Raw genomic sequence first — 15,491 nt, 5'->3', positions numbered from 1 at the left:
GTGTTTAAACTCTCCTTTTCAGTTTTGCTCATGGCCCATTTAAAGATATATGCGAGTTGCTCAACAGTTCATCAGCTCTGAAGCCCTTCAGATTCCTATTGTCTGTGAGGAAATAACCAGTCCCACACACAAGAGTCATGGAGTTCAGAGTGTTTTAAACACATCCTCATCTCCTGCCAACCCAGACCCTGGTCCAGATCCAACTTTACTACCACAGTCAGACATAAAGGGAGATGTTGAGGAAGAAAAAGGTGAACCTACTCCTAGCAATAAAATGTTTGGGTTTCTTTAATCAAACCTTAATATTTGGACATGGATTGATTTTCTGCAAGGTACAAAAACATACAGAAATTAATCACATGTTGGTAGCTAGGCTGTTTTCAATAGTAGGTGACAGCATCATTCCTTTAGCAACTGTTTCAGACATCACTGTGTAATCTCCTGCATAATTCAGATATGTGAAGGATAAACCATCTTTCTCTGAAATTAAATTCTTTCTGATCCCATCAGTCATCATTGGGTACAAGCTAATAACCCACAAACACTTCCATACTTGTTCAGATATAGCCATAAGAACTCCCATAGTGTGAGAAATATCAACCTTCTTTTCCTATTTATGCATATTTCCCTTCAGATTAGAGGTAATATGGTCACAAAACTGCACACCCTGAGACAAAAAAAATCATAAACCAGCCTGTGGACTGGTGTTTCCAGGCCTCAAAAACTATCCAGTGGAATTTAGGGGAGTGAAGATGGGACCAATGTTGGTGTCAGGGGTCCAGGGAGGCCACCTTGCTCTGTCAGTGCTTCATGCAGCTATCTCAGATTGCACTGGTACAGCAGGTCTAAAATAGCTCCATATTTTAGGAGCTAGGGAAAGCTCTTCTCTTTTCCCTGAGAGCTTTCACCTACTCTTGTAAGCTATATCCTATATCTAGCTCTCAAATGTAGAGATGCTTCTGAAAGGCAAGGCACCTGATGTCCTCCTAGTTCTAGAGGGAGCTTTTAAAGAGCTGTTTCTTGATGTCTGTAAAAACTGCAGAAATCTCTGAGAGTTTTCTGAACTACAAAGTGCTGTTCATGCTCCCTAGGTAATGGCAGTGAGGACAGTGCTCGCACCCATCTCCTCTGTGCCTCTGCATTGACTGACACAGGTAGGCAGCCAAAGGGCTCTTGCAAAATGCCTTTGTGTATAAGGAACCTGGGAAAAGCACGGTGTGAAGTGATTACACAGTAACTGTACCGATAAAGCTACAGAAGGTGAACTTCCCTGTGACCCTGTGGTTTCACTGCTGGAATAATACGAAAAGAGCGAGACAAAGCTGGCTGCTAGCTGTGACGTGACATCAACAGGGAAGTTACAGGAAAGATTTGTTTAACGTGCTTTCCTTTACTTCTTAGAGTGGTGATGACATTACACCAACACCAAAAAGTGAGTCACACACAGGCAGTGTAATTGCTGCTTGGAGCTATCAGGATCTATATAAGGGGTTTTAGCTCTGGTCTTGGGAGACAGAAAGTCAAATCCTTTCTGCTGCAGCAAGGCTCCTCATCAAGATGGGCACCATTCACTACCTCCTGCTTTGTGCTGTCATCTTCCTACCTGAGACTCCTGCTTTTCCAGTACACCTGAGACAAGAACCATGGAGCAGCGTAGACCTTGAGAAAGTAAAGGTATGTTAGAGGGGAGGAAACACAACTATGTTAATAACAATCTGATTTTTGATTCAGTTTCTACATTCCTTTCCTATCTGTTTATATTATCCTTGTCTTACATTACAACAACAGTTTTTGCGGATGTGATATAAAACAGTTTAAACTTGCTGACTAGCCTAAACCTCCGAAGACTGACTTTAAAAAGAGACCAAGTTCCAACTTGTAAATAAAGGGGAATGTGTAATTTTAAAAATAAGTCAAAAATAAGTCCAAAATTTTATGTGTACTGTGTTAGAAGGGTGTAGATTTGAAAGCTCAGTAAATTGTGGTAACTTAAAAGGATTTCTTACTTACAATGTTTTATTGCTTTTACAATTCTTTTTTATATATGCTGATCTATACTACTGAGAGAGCAGAATTTGGCAAATTGAAATTGAATGATACAACTAAAACTAGATATGGATGATGCAGGATGATGAAACAATTCAGCCAAATGTAAAATGCAATAGCAAAAACATCACAGATACATATATTAATTTTTATTTTCCCTATCTTCTTCCAGGGATATCTTGACAAATTCTTTCCAATTTTTACAAAAACACAAAACCTAAGCATAGCAGAAAGGATTAAAGAAATGCAGAAATTTTTCCACCTGACTATAACTGGAAAATTAGACAGAGAAACAGAAGAAATAATGAAATTGCCCAGATGTGGTTTGCCTGATGTAGCAGAATACCAAACATTTCCTAGATCTCCAAAGTGGAAAAAGACACATTTAACTTACAAGTAAGTGATGTTTCAGGTTTTGTAAGGGAGGGGATTACTTTGTATTTAACTAGATGAGTTCCCTTCACAGCCTAAATGGTATTAACCTGCTTTTCTCTGCTGACAGGATTCTCAGTTATACACCTGATCTACCCAGAAGGAAAGTGGATGATGCAATTAAAAGGGCCTTGATGGTCTGGAGTGATGTGACTCCACTGCAGTTCCGAAGAGTCTACTTGAGCCAGGCAGACATTGAGATTAGATTTGCACGTCGTGGTGAGAATAACTGTCATTTTTAAAATACAATGGTCCATTTTACTCAGAGCATGCATTTTTATGGCCATAGCTTTAAGAAAGCAAAAAGGTTGGAATTAAATCAAAGTCGCATAAATTTTATTTTCTTTATATCATGTCACCAAAATTGTATGTTATGATTTAATTTTACTCATATAAAACTGTAAGAAAAATCTTTTCAGATTCACAGCTGTGAAATGAAGGGACAATTCAGCTCCAGAATGAGACACTTAAATTTAGATGTTCAAGGCTCCTTCTGCCTTGATAAAAAGTGCAAACTACTGGGAAGACCTCTGTAGAGCAAATCAGCAGGTTCTGAAGATCCAGCCTCCACAGGCTGGATTCAAGCAGGTTAAGGCAGGTTTGCTTAGGCCTAGATCTAGGCTGGTTCCTAGAATAAACACCCTTTAGCAGCTGGGGTGCATTATGTTTGGCCACAGAAAGTGTATTCTGGTCGATTTGCTTCTAGAAGGAATCAATCATATGTGGCAGCCCAAGACTGCACCAAGGTGCAGCCAAAGCATGGTAAGTGGGGATGAGCAGAAGTCACTTCTAAAGTCCTTCTGTGATCTGGAATAGTCCACAGATGTAGCCCTACCTTTAACTTGTGCCTGGCATGTAAACTGACTCAGTTAAAACAAACTGAATGCCTACTTTAAGGTTACCTGATTTGTTCTCTAGATCCATTGACAATATTTACTAGAGCTCCATTGACTGTAAGTGAAAATGAAACACCTAGCTTGCAAGCAGATGTCTGCATATGAACACCAAAATGTCCAAAGCCTGTGTGTCACTGATGGGAAGAACATCATGGTGCCATAAAGATGTCCCAATCTAAGTGAGAAATGACCCTGCAAGCTGGAATGGGTTTTAATCCCATGACACACACTAGGATTAGGTCTCTTCTGCCTGTGTTAGTCGTGCCCTAAGGGCCATCCACACGGTCTGGGGGAAAGGACATAGAATGACATCTGATTTCCCAACTACTCCTCAATAAAGTCAGAGACTCACCACAAGGGAGAGGGAAGTTTTCAAAGTTGATACAACTCCAATCCAGCTCTTGAACTTGAGGTAGGAAACAGTAATATCCCACCTGCACTGTGACAGAAGTAGATAATCGACCATACCTCAAAGCTGGGAATGAATGAACTTATCTTTTCAGAAACATGGTTATCTATCCCAAATCACCATCTCACACTAAAATCAGTGCAAGTGAGAATGTCTACAACTAATATTACCCAGCACTTTTCAACATCAAAAACATTCAGATGTTAACAATGTTGTCAAGCATTAAGTATTTATTCTGAAATAGTCTCTGATTGCTGCCTCAGAACCACACTTCTGACAAAAGCTCAGGAAAAAAATATTCAGCTCTTTCTGAAACATGCAGCAAACTGAACTACCAAATAAAAAATTTGAACTTCAGTCATGAATTTGGAGTGTTTCCCTAAGCCTCACTCCTCATTTTCACAACCATTTTCACAACCATTGCTTACAAAAAGTTGTAAGATTTTTTTTAAGGATTGGCAACCAGAAAAACTAGCACAAACCAACAGCATGTTTCAATTTGCTGAATTTAAATATGACAACTGATCTCATCTGATGACACTGATTTATTTCAAATGCAGAGCATGGTGATGGATCCCCTTTCGATGGAAATGGTGGCACATTGGCCCACGCGTTTGCACCTGGAGAAGGGCTTGGTGGAGACGCTCATTTTGATGATGATGAAAAATGGTCAGAAGTCAATCGAGGTAAAACTCTGAAAGGGAAAGGTAAATATTGTACATGTTGGAAGAACACAGCCACAGGAAATGCTTGCAATTACTCCTCAACCTTCAGTACTACTTCAGTACTAACATTTCTATTGTTTTCAACTACTTTTTTAAGCGTTTATGCTTCATTACCAGGAACAGCTACATGACGCCTTGTTCTGTCCATATTTCAAAGCACTTTTTGCAGGCAAGACAAGGACTATGACCTCCTTTTTTTCTACATAAATTGTGAAAAGATAAAATGACTTGCTTCTAGGAATGAGGTTGACTAAATGCAGAGTCAGAAAGAGACTCAGGGTCTCTAGATGCATATGCAAGGAATCAGTAGATTTTTTATAAAATATTACAGTTATGTAAAAAAGCCCAACAATAATTGAACCAAAGTCTGGGGTTTCATTCCAAGATGAATTGAAATATACAGATTCTCCTGCTATTTCAATTAATTGTATTTAAAAAAGAAATTCCATACCTTTAACATACATTTATGTGCTTCTGTGTTGCAGATGTCAATTTGTTCCTCGTTGCTGCTCATGAATTTGGCCATTCTTTGGGACTTGACCATTCAAATGTCCAAGGAGCTCTAATGTACCCTATCTACTCCTATCAGAACCCAGAAAACTTCAGACTTCCAGCAGACGATAGGCAAGGAATTCAGAAGTTATATGGTAAACTCATTATGAAATTTGATTTTCAAGACAAAACCTATGGGGGTACAGGTTTTACTCTCCCTGATTGCAGGGGCATCATTGTATTACCAAAAAGAATGAAAGTGAACAAACTTAGGAAAAACAAACTCCTGCATACTCTTTCCACTCACTGTTTCCTCTGTAGCCTGTTCCTACTGCAAACAAGAGGTGACAAAGCAGCGGTGCATGGCCTGATGCTCTGTCTTCCCACACATCTGCATTCTGCCAAGAAAATCTTGTGGCTCTTGCTCTGTAAATGAGCTGTTTCAGTGAGTGGTGCTACTGGCAGGAAAGGAGAGGTACTCTGTCATTCAACAAATTCAGTAAAGGCAGAAATTCCTCAGCAACAAGGGAACACAACTATAATGACCCCACAAAATTTGTCAGGTTTGCTTTTCTTTAGGCACTGCTTGACTCAGGGCATGCTAGAGCAACACAAGGAATAAAACATCTGTCTGCATTGTCAGTTTTCAGTAGGGTCTCAATGTTTTGTGCTTCTTTTCTACAGGGAAAAAGTCATCCAACTCTTGAAGAAACTGCTTAAAGAAGATCAAAGAATCCACATCTCATTGTTTTGGTGTTCCAAACCAATTTTAATCCTCTGGCTAATTAAGATGATAAACTCTGAGCTGCACTTTCTCTCCCTGAATTTTTGTATTGATTTATTTGCACTTTACACAATTTCACCTAATAATAATAATAATAATAATAATAATAATAATAATAATAATAATAAAAGTATACTCTGTTTTCTAATGTTTTCTTTTTTCTTCTGCCATTTCACTGAGGAATTAAGTTACTCTCGCATGCATGATAGACAGTCAGACAAGTATCTTTGTGAATAGGCTTATAGGCACCTAAAGAGCCCATGTGCATTTACTGATGTAAGAACAAACCCAGTTCCTGATTTGCTTTCAATTCCCATGCATGTCCTGCCACTTCACAGTATTAACTCCTCAGGACCAGCATGCTTCCCATATGGCTCACACACAGAGGAGGTCCCCACAGTGCTTCCTTCAGTATGGGCTGGGATGTTTTTCCAAAGGGAAAAGCTTCTCACCATCATGTCCTCCCTGATTTTTCAGACAAGCAGGTTTGAGAAGTATTGGACTGGGATTCCCATTGTCCTCTGTGATATTCAAATTCTCTTGGGTATTTTTAAATAAAAATAAAAATTAAAACAAAACCAAATAAAACCAGAAACAAAATAACAAAAAAAAAAAAAAAAAAAAAAAAAAAAAAAAAAAAACCCAGGGATTCTCCCTAGGTTTTCAAAAATCCTCAAAATCTTCAAAATGAGCAAGGTAGAAGGTGTATTTATTAATAGTTTCCGACAGATGGCTCCCTGCTCACAGAGATGTGGAGCACCAACACCAGCTCAGTGTCACGGCCAGCATCTTTACCGTCTCCTAAACCAATGTTACCCAGTACAAGGAACATCAACCCAGCCCCAGAGGTGACACAGCACAGCAGGGAATGTGCTCCTTACACAACACAACTCGAGAACACACTGCAACTTTGAGAGCAAATGAATCAACATTGTGACCAGTGACTATTTAACTAAGACAGTGACTATTTAACTAACACAGTGGGTATTCATAACAAATTTGGTTTAACATGCTCTGGTCACATCTGGAGGAGGAGGAGGAGAAATATATAAAGCAAATTATGCACAATGAATTGCTCCCCACTCACAGACCAATGCCCAGGCAGTGCCCAAGCAGAAGTCTCTGGTCAGCTTTCCCTCTAGTTTATATACTGATCATGACATCCTGTAGCATGGAGTGTCCCCCAGGCCAGTTTGAGTCCCAGATGTGTCCCCTTCCAGCTTCTTATACCCTTCAGCCTCCTCACTGGTGGGGTGGTGTGAGAAGCTGAAAAGTCTTTACTTAATGTAAAGGCTGCTGAGCAACAACCAAAGCATCCGTGCAATATCAATGCTGGTTTGAAAATGTTCCCATCAGTTACCAGACCTTTCTTCCACACAAAGCTCAAAGATGAAGTAGCTGGTGGTAAGTGGATATTATTCTGAGACACAGGTGTCTGGAGGTATAAGAAAAGACTTGAAGCCCCAGAATGGAAAGTCAGATCCAATCTGTATTAAACACTATGAACAAGGGATGCTCAATCAACTTGGGTTGACCTGGGGGCCTTGGAGAGACGCAATGTTGACAGAAAGTACCCTGTTCTTTTGGCCAAAGTCACCACGGGGAACAAAGGACAAAGCAGACACACCAGGCTCTTTATAAAGCTCAAGTCATTTGCTAATCCTTCGTAAAGAGAAAAGAGCCACAGAAGACAGGCTTCATCAAAGGAAAGACTGTGCAGAAAAAAACACTCCTAAGGCCACACAGAACAATTCATGCAAAATGCTGGAGGAGGCACTGTGACAAATGAACCCAGGAGAGCAAATACTTGACTGAAAGTAGTAGATTTGTTTTCTACAGTATAATTAATACCCTTATGAACTGACATGAATGGGATAAAACCCAGATGTGTATTCCTAGGAATACTGTCCTGACAATGGAACACATCTGGGAGACAGCTTCCTGTGACCACATGAGGTGACTGGCCTGCAGCAGGGCCAGCACAGGTGGCAGTGAGGCACCCTCCTGTCTTGGAGGATACAACTCAAGAGAGGCAGCAGCACCGAATTAGCATATCCACAGGAAGTGAAATAAAAGAGAAGCCAGGAATTTTGTCCTCAGAGATGGCAAAGCTACCACTGATGAGGCTGCCAGCAGCATTTTACTTCTTGTTGAGCTCCTATTGCTTTTCAAGTCCCATATGGGACCTCTGGTTTGGGGAAAACAGCTGCTATTGGCACATCTAACCCTGCTTAGCAGACGTGAAGTGTGCAGTATTTGCCTCCATCTAGTGGCACAGCTCGGCACAGTGCACTGGCTTTGCACCCTGCTGCAAAGTGTGTCTTGTCTGCGAGCACACAGCTGGGCAGCTACTACCATACATACCATCGTTGGGGGAAATCAGGGACAACAGCAAATCTACCAGCGTGCTGCTGCCTCTTCCTCCTTCACTTTATCCCACTGCATTCTGTGACAGTTTTTACATGCTCTCTCTAATCCACATCTGAGGACATCTAGTCACCCTATGTTTACTCTAACAGCATCTTGTCCCTGCTTTTTCATACCAAAGAAGAAGTGGCTAACCACAACATATTTTGGGAATTTGAGTTTTTATTTGCTTTTACTACTGTTCTTTCAAATAAAAGTATGTTTAAATGCATCTTTGCCATTCCAGATAGTACAACAAGCAGCAAATGAATTCTCAAATATGTTAATATTTCTTGTGGGTCCTTTGACCATGCACACGTAAAGGGAAAACTCTACTTCTGTACTATCTAGAAAAGCTATTATGAGGACTTATCCAGTCATTTAGGTACCCTGAACCCACTCCATCAACATACAGAGTGATATTCTTAGAGGACAAAATCATTACCTGCTATACCTGGTATTAACAAGGGAATAAGATCTCAGAAAAAGAAAATTAATGATATCAGCAACCTTAGCAATGCATATTGAAGCTGTCACACACAAAAAGCTCACAGATACGTGATGGGAAAGACTTGATGAGCTCCAAAAGTGTAAATATGCCCTGTCCCAGTAATGTCTTCTTGACTTTTTCTTCACAGTGTTAACTGAGAAATTAATCCCAAATCATTAATCTTCAAATGTAAAGCATCTGAAGGTGCCTTTTTCCTTTTTGTTTTTGTAAAATTTTATCTTCAACAACACCTGCCTCAAACAGGATGCTCTTAATGGCATCATTATGGTGTTTTCAGTTTCAGCAATGCCAGTATGAAGTAGCTCCACTGACGTCAATGGAATTATTTTGGGTTTATCTATTAAAGTAAAAATGTTAGGAAAAGACTAAAGAAAATATTATCTGTGTTGGCTATTTTTACAGCAGGAACCACCACAAGCCAAAAAGCTACAGGTAATCACTGTTGGAGAAGGCTGAAGAAAATTATTAGGGGGTGAAAATTGTTACTGTTTCCTGTCAGTCCTAAAAATAAAGTTTACAGACAATAAAACAAGAATCACAGAGAGAAGCAGCAAGCTGCTCAATTATATAGAAAAATATGGAAGTCTATCCATATCTGGAAAACAGAAAACATTAGACGCCTTCTACTTGGCCACATGAAATGATCTGACAGAGCTTCTATACTGTGTGCAATGAGAGAGTGAGTATTTCTTGCATCTCAAACAGCAACACACTCTCAATTAAATGCTGTGGAAGATTTCAAATTAAGAAGAATGTACATTTTTTCATTGCAAGCAATTCAGTCATGGAATTCGTTAACACAGGGTATTCAATGACAGTGGTGACTCAAATTTATACATGGAATTTGGAAGGTTTAGATATATTTATGTAGCCTAACAGCTACTAAGCATGAGGGTATGGTGGTAAATGGTGGCTCACTGTTTAGCTGAATACCAAAGGAAGGATCCACCTAAATTTAACCAGTTGTGCTAACATTGCAAGACTTAACTATAGGGAAAAGGAAGCGCCTTGTCTACAAAGGCTGGTTAAGAACTGCATCTAACATTTTAGTGACTACTTCACATTAGAAGGTCGTGTGGATCTACCTATCTACCAAGATTTCAAGCTCTTTTCAGAATCACTGTCCCACGACCAAGGGGCACTGCCCTGGTCTAGAGGCCATAATGAGGCTGAAAGGGATCTGTGGTAGTACTGTGGCCTTTCTCTAGATGAATTCTTGCCACAAAGCAGAGATATCTAGGAGCAAAGTAAGGTGGTGCCAAAAAAACAGTTTGCAATCAACACCAATTGACACAGTTCAGGCACGAGTTACAGAATACAGTATGAGTGAGCATACTCACAGGAATGCCAAGACCATGGGAATGCCATTCCACTAACTGTTGTTTGTGCAAAAATTCTGAAGGTAAAATTGAGTCTCTAATGTTAAATATCTTTTCTTTTCAATTACAGGACAGTGTCATGGTAGTACTCCTGATTGCATATTACTTTTGACAATTAATTCAGTCCAAGTTCAACCAGCGCTCTGAAATGAATGGTTCCCCAATATAAAAACAATTCGTTCTTTACAAAAATGAGATTAGTAAAAGATCAAAAATAATGTCCTTGTAATTTGTGATTGGAGCTAGGATCAGGAACAGCTTGAAACATCACTGTCTTATTTTTTCTTTGAAAAGAATTGCTCTCATTATAATCATAGTATTTATGTCTAGCAGAGCCTTTCTTTCTCATGATGGTTGCAACAACAACTCACAGCAGGATGAAACGGATGAAAAAGAAAAATACTGCAAAATACACTGAGACTTCCTAGCTGTTGCTTTAATGCTCCCAATGCTGATCTATTTTTGAATATTTGGGGGAATATGCAGTACAAACTGACAATTGCTTTGAAGTAGAAAAGTATATAATAATGGTGCTGTTGTTGGTAATTTGTCTTAGCAGAGATATTTTTGCCTCAAACTTCTTCTAGTATTTTCTAGAGGTTCCAGATATGGATGGACAGAGTCCAAGAAGAGGTGGGAAAGAATCATGAGCTGAAGAACAGTTTTAACTTTTTCTCTCTGGTTACGTTATTTTCTTCATTCCTGCCTTCACTGCCAGAAATAAGAATGAGGATTGATTCTTTGCATAAAAAGATGTAAGCTTTTATCTCCAAGAAGTGAAAAGCTAGGTAATAATTTGAGCAGAAGTCAAAATGCTAGCACTACTCTAATACTGGCACAATATTCTTTTAAGTGTGCCTTAACTTTGCAAATAAAACTAAACCAAGAGCTCTCCTTGAGATAATTTTCCAAACCTGTAAATCAGGTGATCATCCAGTCCTGATGCAAAAAGATATTATTTTAATTTAGCAGTGAGTAGAATTCTTTATGATATTAAGAAATATGATCGAGGAAGAAAACACTTCTCTTACTCATGTTTGCTACAGCTATGAAGCAGAATGTTTGTATTATATCACTATCAGGCTATTTCCATAATTCCAACAGCTCAGAGTCCATACATATCTCAAATCATCATCAAGACAATGGATAATTAATGATCAGTACTTTCACCGAGCTATTTGCTCCCACAAAATGTTGTCTGCAGCACACAAATGTGCATGTGGGATGCCCTGTACACACTCCTTTTATGCAAAGTGGAGAATGAGACCACCTATTTGGAAGTGTCTGCCATCTATGCAGATCCTGGTTGCTTGCCAGGTCAGCTCATTCCATGTTCTCTCATAGAACCTTTAGAAAAGCCCATGCAAATTCCACCCCCCATTACACTGCCCATCTTCATGTTCTGGTTTAACACTGGATTTCAACAAAAAGATGCTTAGGAATCCAGCATACTTATCACTTAAAGCACTAACCCTAACCTTTGCACTCTGTCTTTCTGAAATTTTATTGCAATGTTATCTCTTAGCTCTAATTTCTGTTGTAAATCTTTCAGTTGTTAGCTGGGCTTTCATCATATTTATATGACACCAAAAATGATTGGCCCTCAGTTCTGTTTGTTTGGCCTCCTTGTTATTACAGAAGAGGAAGTAAAAAATAATATTCACCCTTCTCCCACAAATTAATTACATGCTTGAAGTAGTACTTTAGCACTAGTTAATTTAACAATCTAGAAAATTACCTAGCAAGAACTTCAGTGTGAATACCCTGGAAGGTCGTGATCAGACGAAACACTTTGTTTTAAAATTACCCTGTGTCTAGAGTATTTTGTCAACCTGCCTGACATTCCTCCAGGCACCTGTAGCTTCTCCACTTCACATGTAAAATGTTGCCACTATATCTATTAGTATAAAATATATTGTAGTGCAATCTACTCATCCATTCTAAGAATACCACAATTTTTTTTCACATCTTCAATGCCTTTTATCACTCATGAGATCAAGGTTTTCTTTACCAAGTAAATGATGCAAAAAACCTACATAAAATTAAACAGAAGTTTTATAAATCAACCCTTAAGTGCCTAAATGCATTTTTTACTTCAAGTAGTAATTTAAAGAGTTGACAAAGAAACATCATCTGGTAATTTGTGCTATCAGAGAGACAAACTGTGAAAGTTACATTCTTCCCTGTTGGCATGTCATTTCTAGGCTATGTCTATAAAGCACAGGAAAAAGTACCATTTTTGTAATTACTTCAAATTTAATTTCATGTATCATATGCTATCAACTGTGCATTCACAAGCCGATGTGCATCATCTACAGCCACAGATGCCTGGAAGTGTACCTGCTTCAACACGGGCCACAATCCCTTCCATAATCACCGCCATCAATGCTTTGAGATGTGTTCTGTTGGAGACTTGGCCATGGCCACAGCTGCTTCAGGATGTCCTGCTCTTGAATGGATTCATCCACAGGTCACAGTCCTTTCAATTCCAGTTCCCACTGGAGTTCCAGCCTGCCCAGCACAGGAATACAGACAGCAGTGATGCCCAGGCCATCTGCCAGTCCAGACACATTTCCCTTGCTGTTTTCAAAGTCAGGCAAGCAAGCACAGGGGCCTCTCAATCAATGCCTAAATAGCAAGAACAGCTATGAATTCAATCTTGCACATTCCAATGAAATCTGTCATTATCTCAAACCCTTTGAGCCACTCATTAGGTGCCAAAAAGGACTGTTGTGATTTGACCTCAGAGGATTCCCAGGTATTTGTGTCAGCAAATGACTTAAACAAAAAAAGTGAGATTAAGAGAAGAGGGATGTACAGGCAATGACAGTGAGGAGCTGAGATATTTAGAAAAGATGTCTCAAAGTACCAAGAGTTACTGATGGAAAACAGCTTCTTGTGATACTGGTTTTTCTCTTCTTGAGTCCCGCAGCACATTTTTTCAGTTCAGGACCAAAGTCTGATATTTCACCCTCACTATTGCAGGACAATGTGCTTTCCAGCTACTTTATGTCATTGTTACAGTATTGGTCCAAGTGTGCCAATATCGTGGTGCTCACCATGAGCAGTGTGTCAAAACCCCAAATGAGCCTGGAGCTCACAAACTGTTAATTCCCATAAAGGTGACCCAATTTGTCAAACAAAATGATGGCCTGACCAAACTAATTCCAGTACAAATATTTCATCTAACTATTAAGGTAGATTTGAGCAGAAACAGAAGCAGAATCCTCTGGAATTTAAAACATTTTTAAAATGAAGACTCATATTCCAGCATATTGCAGCAGTGACCTAGTTCACATGCATTTTCATAGCAACAACAGACATATCTGCAGCCTTTGCTTAAAAGACATCAGTCATAATTACTATCTGGAAAAAGGATCAGCTGAAGTGGATGAAACCATTTTAAGGCCATCAATACTGAAAGCATGGAACCCTATGACAGACATAATTTACAGATTTTTCAGCTGCTAAATAACAAACAGTGTTTCTTGCTTTCAGAAGGAGTTTGGTCTGTGTTTTATACATCAGAATTGATTAGTTTTCTTGACTGTTTTTCCACAACAGAAATAAGAACAAACAAGAACATATATGAAACCTACTAGACATTCCATCTTATTTCAGGATATGCAATAAAATTAAAAAATTAGGGGAAAAAAGGAATAAAACTTGGCAGCAGTATAGTTGAAGTAGACTGCTCAATGGCTCAGTGCTGCCTTCCTTGCAATGCACTGTCACAGAGTGCCAGGCTCTGAATTAATACAATCTAAATTTAAGGATTCTTTGCAGCTGATCTAGAAAGCTTGGCTATTTAAAAATAAAAACAATTACATCTTTTACTAATCAGCAAACACTTTTAAAGGAAATAAAAGGACTGCAAAGCAAGCTTATTAGATAAGACTCTGAACAGTATATTGGTCGTACAAAAATTATATAAGTATTCTTTTCAAATAGAAAGAGAAGTCCAAACATTAGAGACAGGGATGGCAGTGAAGATCAGGTAGAATAAGTCAAGTTTGGCAAAGAAAACATAATCTTGGGAATCTTCTAGTCCTTTAACTGTGGAGTTTTAATGTAGCTGCTTTTTAGAAGAAATTTTGTAATTTTCTGGGCCTTCCATGAGCCCTGGCTCCCCGAGTGCTGAGGTGGCTGCGTCACAGTGGGCAGAATGTTGGTGGTGGCTGTCGCAAGGGCCATGAGCCATGTCTTTGGGTCAGTGGGAAGAGGCAGGAGGGAGAGCTCAGCCTATGGCACATGGGCTCCATGCAGACCTCATTTCAAGTCCACAGATGGGATGTTCCCTTCTTTGTCTCTGTAAATGTCTCTGTCTCTTTTCACTTAAGGTTGTTAAAGGAAAACATTTCACTGTCTTACATTTTTTTCTCCTAGGAAACACCTGCTGGGCTTGGAATTTCCTAGAGATTCATCTGAAGATGCCTATGGCTGCTATTCTGGATTTATTAATTGCAATATTACCATATAGTGAATGAAATCTGGGGCAGACTTTATTAAACAGTTAAATAGTTCTCCTCCAATATTTCATGATGTAGATTTAAACTCTCTTCCAATTCTCAGAAACTCATAAATCTAAGTCAATGACAACAAGACAATACTGTTGTTTTAAAAATATATTGGTAACTCCCCAAAGTCATAGTACAAATATAAGTTTTGACATAGCATGTAAGACAATCTTTTATGATTCAGGTGTCTCTGCAGTAGATTATGTCATGAGAGGTGGCACAGCACTCTTTTAATTCCCGCTTAGTTGAATCTTATTAGCCATCTTTCCATGATTTTTTTTTTATTTTAATAAAAAGAATAATAGAAGTATTTGAATAAAAGAGACTGCTAATCAGATAATACAACACAACTAATACATAGGAAGAGAATACTGTCTAGAGGAGACTGACGGACATACACTGGGATTGCAACCATCTGTTGTTTTCTTTCCTTGCTCTCTGCTATGATTTCTCAAGACACACCTCTCCCAGAAATGTCAATCTATATAAAAGAAGTGCATAAAAGTAATGTTCTTCAAAACCAAGTGTGACACCTTCATGTCACTCGAAGTGTTGAGAAAAGAGAAAAATATAGAAGGATTGTTTCAAAAAGATCTGTCGGAAAAATATTAGTCATGTTTCCAAACCACACTCTGAAATAGCTTTTTACCTTTTTAGTTGCAAGGGCATACCAACCTGTGAGATGACACATACTACAGCTCCTAGTAAGCTTAACAATTGCACCAGACCTAATCAGACTGGGTTCAGGATTTTTGTTATTAGAATCAGTGCAAATAGAGGCCAGACTTCATCCTGTTCAACTAAGAGCATCCATCCCAAAGCAAAGAGTTTACCTGGCCACCATCAGTGCCATGCACCCATTTGCATTATCCAACTCCTCTGCACTCTGACAAG

General features: G+C 39.0%; 1 protein-coding gene and 1 long non-coding RNA gene across 2 annotated transcripts in view; both read left to right on the top strand.

The window, feature by feature from the left end:
- The window catches only part of LOC136357581 (uncharacterized), a 391,604-nt gene that overhangs the window by 247,619 nt on the left and 128,494 nt on the right, over positions 1–15,491 (top strand). The window lies entirely within an intron of this gene.
- On the top strand, positions 1,499–5,874 carry MMP7 (matrix metallopeptidase 7). The gene is made up of 6 exons (XM_066339297.1): positions 1,499–1,674; positions 2,219–2,442; positions 2,549–2,697; positions 4,344–4,469; positions 4,994–5,155; positions 5,685–5,874. The coding sequence occupies exons 1-6, from the start codon at positions 1,558–1,560 to the stop codon at positions 5,705–5,707; spliced, it is 801 nt and encodes a 266-aa protein (XP_066195394.1). The 5' UTR covers positions 1,499–1,557; the 3' UTR covers positions 5,708–5,874.

This window comes from Sylvia atricapilla, chromosome 2 (assembly GCF_009819655.1).
Source record: "Sylvia atricapilla isolate bSylAtr1 chromosome 2, bSylAtr1.pri, whole genome shotgun sequence".
NCBI classification, from domain to species: domain Eukaryota; kingdom Metazoa; phylum Chordata; class Aves; order Passeriformes; family Sylviidae; genus Sylvia; species Sylvia atricapilla.
The sequence above is the reverse complement of the archived record's forward strand: the minus strand, read 5'-3'. Positions and strand labels throughout refer to the sequence as shown.

Coding starts and splice junctions, on each gene's coding strand:
- MMP7 (XM_066339297.1), top strand. CDS start 1,558: ATGGGCACCATTCACTACCTCCTGCTTTGTGCTGTCATCTTCCTACCT. Junction 2,443..2,548: donor AAGACACATTTAACTTACAA/GTAAGTGATGTT, acceptor CTCTGCTGACAG/GATTCTCAGTTATACACCTG. Junction 4,470..4,993: donor ATGGTCAGAAGTCAATCGAG/GTAAAACTCTGA, acceptor TCTGTGTTGCAG/ATGTCAATTTGTTCCTCGTT.